The sequence below is a fragment of the Linepithema humile genome, chromosome 3, assembly GCF_040581485.1.
Source record: "Linepithema humile isolate Giens D197 chromosome 3, Lhum_UNIL_v1.0, whole genome shotgun sequence".
Classification (NCBI taxonomy): domain Eukaryota; kingdom Metazoa; phylum Arthropoda; class Insecta; order Hymenoptera; family Formicidae; genus Linepithema; species Linepithema humile.
Genome location: NC_090130.1, coordinates 25526060 through 25534401, shown reverse-complemented (window position 1 = coordinate 25534401; position 8342 = coordinate 25526060). Strand labels below are relative to the sequence as shown.

Sequence of the window (8342 nt, the reverse complement as noted above, 5' to 3'; positions counted from 1 at the left end):
CAAAGTAAACGAGTTGCTGAGAGAGAAAACTTCGCAGTTTGATTAACCCAATTCCATCAGCCTAAGTTCGAGCCTACGCGGGTGACCTTTACCTCGTCTACGCGGAGCGACAACGCGCGAGGAATGAGGGGTTGATCCCGAGAAGAGTCTCCACCTACCATCGGACATCAGCGCGACCAAGCTGACTGTCCGGTCGGCTGCACGCCCACACGAATTGCTACCGCATTATTTCGAGTGCTTTGGCCTTGGGTCGCGGCCAGAGAAAACTTTTCAGACGATATCGGCGGAGCGCGCGCCGCGGCTCTTCCTCGGCATTGTGATAAGTACAGAGTACTTCGACCGAAGGAAGATGCATCGATGGCATAATCAGTGATAACTTACGCTGTACGTAAACGGTAACTTACAGTAGTGACGTAAAGAGTTTATTTTCGATACAGATACTTGAAAAGAAATACATTCAGATTGCTTAATCCGCAAAATATTCGGATATACAGTAAAAACAATACCTAAAGAGAAAAATACTAGCATCTGGATACTTTGTATCACTTTTACGGTTTTAACATTGTTAATGTTTAATTTACTTTGTCTATTTCGCATTTTAATTCTGAACAGAAGTGGAGAGTTAATGGGAATGAAATTAAATTTAACGTTAACGTTAACCTTTCCACAGTTGCAGTTGAAATATCTTCGGAGCTTGGATTAAGGAATTTGGAGCAACCGGATGCTTTATGAATGGTTTCAAAAAGGAATCTCGCAATTTTACTAGATATATAAAAGTTACAACAACTGTTAAAAAAAATGTTCGATTGCTCTCAAAGTATTCATAAGCGACAGAAAATCTAATTAAATTTATTATAAAAGTTTTCTGCAAAAATATGAAAATAAAGAAATAATAAAGAAATAAACTCGACTTTTCTCTCAAGTAAAATTAAAGGGAAAAAACAATGCCTTGGCTTTAAAAGCAAATACACTTTGCGACGTTGCAGCGAAAAAATGTAAGAATTTATTTTTTTAAACTTAAAACAGTTAAATTCCAAGGTACAGATTTATGAGAGTTTGCCTCATTTATTTTTGCACATAAATCTCCGCGCGTTGCTGAGAAAAATGTCGCTTTTTATACGGACAGAGGATACAGATGCGGAATCTTAGCGTGATGTGTGACGTAACAAGTGTACGATTTTTCGAGGTAGACGAGCCATAACGAAAAAGCGCGAAAGGGAGAAGCAGCGAGGAAAAAAGAAGCATAGATGATGGATGGACGTGCGCGTGGCGATCGACGGTTCATGATCGCGACGGGAATAATTGGATTTTTTCAAAGAAAGAGCGAGAGAGAGAAAGAAAGAGAGAAAGAGAGAGAGAGAGAGAAAGAACGTCACTTTGGCAAGCGTGCGTGTAGAGCACACTTCCTGCTCGACTTGAAAACGAGCTTTAAACTTGCGCCGACTTAGAACCCTCGAGCTCTCGCCACAAGTCATAATAATAACAATTCCCGCGAAGATTCCGCTCCCTGAGCTAAATCTTAAATTTAAACAGAATGGCGACAGACATTGCGGCGAAGCGTAAAATGCTTGTCATCTCTGTATCTCGGAATCACAATGTCATATGCTTTGTTCGTCTAATTTTACAGGAGTAACCTTGTTGTTCGTCGAAAATAGTATTTTAATAAAGTAAAGTATTCCACGATCACCTATTTTAATTTCAACAACAAATTCGCGCATTAATCTGAAATCATTTTTGCAGATCTTGCTGCAATTTCAGGGTACAAAGCAACGTCGAGCTTTATGACAGAGCTGTTGACACTGTTGTACTTTATCTTTCATTATTGCACACTATCTTCCATTCTTTACATTTGGTTTAGCTTCACATGTTTTTTTTTTAAATCAAGTCAACTAAAAAATATATTTCTAAGTGAACAAAACTGGTACCTTCTTTATGCTATCCTACAGAATATTTACAGTTCACACCTAAGAGGTCCCTTTTTGAAGTTTCTGATGCAGCATCCATGCAAAAAATCCGCTAGAAAGAACTATGCTGCCCCTGCAATTAAAAAAAGCAATTATGTTAGAAAAACATGTACAAAATAATTATACATACAAATAATAAAAGATTTATCGCGATAAAGATTACGAGTCATCAAACACGTGTTTGAATATCAAGTCTTGTTACATGACGCATACGTTTGCAATGAGACACGAAATCGACAGTTTAAATATAACGTTTTCACTGCACTTGAAACGCGTAATGACGAGCGTGGATTGATATATTGATTTTGCGAAGCGAGATAACCGGAAAAGCGACAAGTCGCAGGAGTCTCGTTCGAGTCTTTCACCCGAGTGCGTTAGGTAACACGACGGTCGTCCGCGTCATCATAATGTTCCTTCGCAACAATTGGCAACGTAAATCGCGACTTCTGCATCTACGGCAATGTTGACGCTAATTAAAGACTTCATGAACACGACTTCGGTCCGCCGAGAGCCATTAATTTGTTTGACGTAATGCGTTCAACAGCGTTTTCTCACTAATAGAAATTGGATCGACCTCAACGATCCGTATCGATCGCTGATTAAAATGCCAATTAGGAAACCGTGAGATGTTTCGAAAAATCGGCGCGTAAGAACAAGACACGTCTCAGAAATGTCGCACTTCATTGCAGTTCTAAATTCTTCGATCGATTCGAAGTCAATCTATATTTAATTACATGTTAATTTTTATTTAGAGCGTTTAAATGAACTTTCAAGTATACTTTTTTGTTAAAAAAGTTAATTTAAAATTAACTTTTATTTGTAACTTTTATTTGTAACAACAAAAATATATAGTTCAGTATTTTACTTTTTAAGTCATTAAACTGGGAAATTTTTACATTCGTTCGAAAATATTTTGATTTTAATGATACAAAATTAGCTTCTATATATTTAATTTCTTTACATTTCGATACCTTTCTCTTTAAAATTGTAATATATGAAAATCATAGATGTAAAAAGAATATTTTATTGTAACAATAAAAATATACTTGGACTTTATTAAGGAAAAATCGAATATATAAAGAACTTGCAAGTAGCGATATTTCTGTTACACTTTCTAATTTAATACAATTAGTAAACGCGAAAACAGCAAAAATCTTTTTCCAAATTCAAGCACCGTATAGCCACAAATAAATAAGAAATAAATCCGGTCACAACTTATATAAATTAAGAACATTTCCGTTTTATGCGTTTAGTTTTAAAAAATAACTTATCAGAAACTATTATATCATTTTATAGCATGTATCGATTAAATATTATTTTTCCTTGTGTACGTACCATAAAAAGAATTGAACTGAAGGTGAGTGCCGTATCGGATTATAAGGCACTACATATAGCTCCTTGTTTTGTTTGAAGTGTTGTATTATGTCTCGTGCGCTGTAAAACGATTAAGGAAATCGTTTTTGGTCATTGCGTCACAAATGAGGACGTATCCAACAATTTCTATCATCCTGCTTGACGAAGTGAATGTAATAACGCGTTAAGCCAATTTCGCGTGACAAAAGTTGCACACGTGTGCCACAGCGGATATAATAATAGACTGTTAATAATAATGTACACGGTGGTGTAGACAGTGGTGATCTTTTAATAAGTGCCGTAAATATATCCGCAAAAGTTCGTTGGTAAAAGCGACATAAAGATGGGAATGGTGCCAATGACGAAGAAAATCTTACGCGTACAAATATGACGGTATTGAATCAATTATTCGATATGAGAACGTAAAAAAAAAAAATATTTATCACAAAATTATTAATTATTTCATGAGATAATGTATTTTGCAAGTTTAACCCTTTGCGGTCTGAATTAATTTGATGAATAAGACAATATTAAATATCTTAATGTTATCAGATTAAAATAAGTATAATAATCATAATTTTACATAATTTTATTATGTAAAAATTTTTATAAAAATAGTATAAATTATAATTATAATACTGCTCCAATTATTTTCCAAAAAACTATGTCGAGTTCATCTAGAATCGTAAAGGATTAATATAAAAACATTGAATGGCGTAAATCCGTTAATTAAAACATACGTTTTCTAATTAAATTATTTTAAAGAAAACAGAAAAAATGTGTACGTTTAAAAATACAGATGTAATTTGTTCAATCGTATCTATGATGATGAATCGATATGCGATGCAAAATATTATCTCACTTTATCAATTAAAACGGAAAATACGAAGGTGTGCTAGGCGAACACCTGCAGCGCTCAAATAGCCGTAAGACACTTAACGCGTTTGTTGTCTCAACACCTGTGGTGTCTTTGGAAAATAAGCAAATTGTAATTGATTCACTGGATTGGCGATATTCAACCGTTTGTGTTTTCAGACTATCTGAATTAGACAAACACAGTCTATCAAATCGGTCGTACAACCAGACCGGAGAAATAAACTTTGATGAAACGCCTGTTGCTAGTTCGCCGTTAGGTATATAAAGTATGGTAATAATTCATCGATGTAACGTCATGCCAATAAAATAGATAGATTAATCTCAGTTGTAAAGTCTAGTTCGGATAAATATCTCAGATGAGAGAGATATATAGTATGTATATACCAAGTATTTCCATTTCTATTAAATTATGTTCAGTAATTCAAAATTTCAAGTAAAAATAGTTACCGCACTTGACATTTTTCCAGAAATGCTAAAATTCGAAAAATGCAAGTAGCCTTAGGTGGATAAATATGCCAAGCACAGGTCTACATCTTAGTTATATTAATAGAATTACGAAAATATTTCATAACTACTGACATTATGTAACTTTGTGATTCACTTCACGTTTCAGAAGATGTTTGTGCGGAGCAATATAATTGTTCCATATAAATATGGGCATTCTAATATCACGATTTATACATTCTGTATGCATGCCCTTGGAGAGCATCCAAAATAGTTCCGCTACCTTGCAGCGAAGTAGCATCACACTATTATAAATTTCTCTCCCTACTGTATATTTAATATTTAATTATGTATTTCATAAATAAAGTGTCAAAAAGTAGCAAAGATAATTTTGATCTACCGCAAAACTTAATTTCTCGTGCTTGTCCACACTTATTATAATGCACGGCATTATGATATTTCACAGATATCTCGAAATCGGACGCAGTTGGCAGCAATTGCCTTTTCTCGATATACGAAACCTATTTCTTACATATATAAAGTTTATGCAATAGTAATCTTTTACCATCTTTTCTTTCGTCATTTATGTGTAAACGTATGAAATATATCGGTAAATAAAGTAAAAAAATTTGATAAAAATACTAACCTCCCGTGATTTGCAACTGCGACTAATACGCGCTTTGATGTGCACTGCTTCACGTCAACGTTGCCGAATGTCGACATTTTTTCAGCTATCTGTGCAAATATTTCATAAGAATGCAGGCTCATTACTTATCATTCACCTTACACTTATATTGTATACTGTAATATATGAGAAAATATTTAAGATTCCGATAATACTGTACTGTACTTATTCGTCATAATTAGGTATAATACCTGCAAAGCAGTGATTGGTTTCGAAGCTAACGTTTTCACATAAAGCCACTGCGGTCGAGTGGATTTAGGTTCAGGTCCATCAAATTTCTAGGAAATTTGTATAATAATATTTTGTATATAAAAGCATGCATTTTACTTTTCTTTTCACAAAATCTCATTTTTTCTTACCAAATGTGACGCATTGCCGCGAATGATATTTACACAGTTTGAAAATCTTTTCACACCGCTCATTAATTCTGTATGTGTGAAATGTTGCAATGTTGAACATCTAGAATCACAAGATAGAATTATTTCTCTCACTATTCGTTGTAATTATATATTATAATGTATGAAAATATGCTTACTAAAAATAAAAATAAATAATTATCAATTATCGATTATATATAACTTACTCTGTATAATTCTTTTTAGCAAATATATGAGCTATTTTGATAAATACATAACCGGCAAAATAGGCATCCCAACCTGCAGTATGATATTTTGCAGCAGGTACAATCACTGAAATCATCAAAATTTTATAATGCAAAGATTAATAATGATAATTGCACCAACTCAAATTATCAATATAAATATTTACCACTTGATTTTTTTGAATCTATATGAGAGATGAGTTTAATAGCAGGTGATCCTAATATAATATTTCTTTGTTGCTTTTCTGCAAAATAGGCGACTAAACCGCTTAAAGAATTAGATTTCCACCTTTCTAAAAAGAAAAAATATATTTCTTTTAAATGTACTTTTAATTGTGCACAAACATTTAATTAATTACCTTCAGTTTGAAGAAGTTCTCTCAGTTCAAAGCTTAAAAATTTGGTATCGTAAATTGTTGGAAACAATTCATGTATATTATTCTTGAAATTAATATACTTTTCTGCAAGGTGCATTGTTCATAATTTAGTTTTTATCCACCATGTGTTGCAAATGAAAAGCTTATCGTTGTACTTTTATACATACGTGGTAATGGCTTGTAAAATTGTTGATACATAAACATAAAATCTAACAAAGCATTATGCGCTATTATAGGTTTTTTTAAAGCAACCAAGAGCTTGAATACTTTTGAAAAACCTATATATGATTCGAGTAAAATATTTTCCAGTATGTAATCTTTTTCTTCTTGTTCAAACATTTCTCTCGATTCTGGTGGTATTTTCATCACAGTGACCTGAAAAGTTATGAGGCTAAAAAGTGAAACAAATAATATCTTTGTTCCTTATAAGCAGGATAGTTAATATACCATATTATTTCCTGAAATAGTCCAAACATTTGAGAAACGATTTCTCAATTCTTTGTGCGTAAGATACTGCAGAATTGGAGTAGAAGTGGTAATTTTAAGTGAACTTGCATCATCAGCTGTGCTCAACCATTCAGCTACTTGATTGATATAATCTTTAAGATCATCTTCTTCTTTATAGGAAACAGATCTTTCCACATTGCGAAATAATACATTCTCCTGTAGTTGTTTTTGTAAAATTTCATGCTCAACCTCATTGAGATATGAAATTCCTTTATAAGCAAACTGCAATATTTTGAAATATAAATTTATTGTTTGTTTCTAATAATTAAACATTAGGCTTGCTTTGAGATATCAATTCAAATAACTTATTTGTCAAACATAAGCTGTAAATAGCATTGCCTTGTTTTGAAAGCACTTATTTATTAATAGTAAAATATACTTTGTTGAAATCAAATCCATATGTAGCCAGAAATTCTAGTGCTGCAACCTGCCAAACAAATCGTCTATTCTTTGATGGAATAGATCTAGGCAGCAGAAAGAAATTAAAGGCCTCCGCAGTGTATTCATTTTTATTCGGTACTCGTTGAAACGCAGAGATACCAAACTGTATTATTATATACGACTGAATATTGCTTCTTTGTTTCTCATAGCGTTCCTCTGTGGAATCGAACAAACTGCAATGACAAATATGTTAAGTGACATTAACATTAATTGAAGTATCACAGTGAATGTATTCAGATAAACTAACCTATTTTTGTTTTCATTATCTTCTATACCTGTCAGTTCTGTATCAATTGCTATGAAATTGGCATTTCTTAACACACGCTCCAAGTGTGGATATATTTTGTTGAAATTCAGATTCGTGACTTCAGTCATAATAAAATAAATATTCTTTTCATATGTGCATATACGGAACAGTACAAGATAACTCGTGTGACAATGAACAGAACCATCGACTGTAGCAACAGTAGTGCCACCATGCTTTCTCGAAGCACATTAACACAGTGGTACAACTCATTGACATATTTCGGTAGTTTTCCACCAAGAGACACAAGCGACACAAAAATATTACTCTCTCTGTTGCTCATTGAATATCGAACAAAGACAGAGTGCTACTTGTGTCGATTTGTGTCAACTTGTGTCCTTTGCTGGAAAACATACTTCATATACTACTAACAATAAATATACAATGTACAAAATAAAATATTAAATAAAATTTTGAATAAGAAATGATCTTGAATTCTGAAATATAAAATTCAATGCATTGTTATAAAGTTCTAGGTCAAATAATGTAAGGCAATATTCTAAGGCATGTATAAAATGTACATTTTAACATGAGTGGATGTTTTATTCATTTTTGTCTTAGAATCTTATATCATATCATTTGGCAGGCTTAGAACTTTATAACAATGCATTAAAATCTTATATTTTAAAATTATACACATTTCTTTATCTAAAATATAAGATTTTAAGATATTCCAAAGCATAAAAATAAATAAAATTAACAAAATTAATTAATTAAATAAATTAAAAATAAATAAAATGTACATTTTATCTTATATTATATTATATCATTTATCAAGCCTAGAATTTTG

The 8342-nt window shown here is 32.5% G+C and overlaps 1 protein-coding gene across 5 annotated transcripts; it reads right to left on the bottom strand.

The window, feature by feature from the left end:
• Nucleotides 1-400: 400 nt before the first annotated feature.
• Nucleotides 401-7772, bottom strand: LOC105675342 (pre-piRNA 3'-exonuclease trimmer-like). 5 transcript variants are annotated; one of them, XM_012372389.2, is made up of 12 exons: nt 7496-7772; nt 7187-7421; nt 6748-7029; nt 6468-6675; nt 6283-6384; nt 6091-6216; nt 5906-6011; nt 5682-5781; nt 5514-5600; nt 5284-5372; nt 3300-3398; nt 401-2037 (listed from the first exon to the last, which is right to left on the bottom strand). In XM_012372389.2, exons 1-12 carry the CDS (start codon nt 7621-7623, stop codon nt 1965-1967), a joined length of 1635 nt encoding a protein of 544 aa, XP_012227812.2. In that variant the 5' UTR covers nt 7624-7772; the 3' UTR covers nt 401-1964. The 5 variants fall into 5 exon arrangements, 3 of the variants coding, with proteins under 3 accessions (XP_012227812.2, XP_067208055.1, XP_067208056.1); XM_067351954.1 differs by having other exon boundaries at nt 7187-7404; nt 7496-7646; XR_010889310.1 differs by lacking the exon at nt 401-2037 and having other exon boundaries at nt 3338-3398; nt 5284-5438.
• Nucleotides 7773-8342: the final 570 nt, after the last annotated feature.

What these genes read in the sequence shown, in the direction of transcription:
- LOC105675342 (XM_012372389.2), bottom strand. Translation starts at nt 7,623, where the DNA reads ATGACTGAAGTCACGAATCTGAATTTCAACAAAATATATCCACACTTG. An exon ending in GATAATGAAAACAAAAATAG is followed by an intron (nt 7,422 to 7,495) that starts GTTAGTTTATCT and finishes TTGTCATTGCAG; the next exon opens with TTTGTTCGATTCCACAGAGG. An exon ending in GCAGTTGCAAATCACGGGAG is followed by an intron (nt 3,399 to 5,283) that starts GTTAGTATTTTT and finishes ATCGTTTTACAG; the next exon opens with CGCACGAGACATAATACAAC.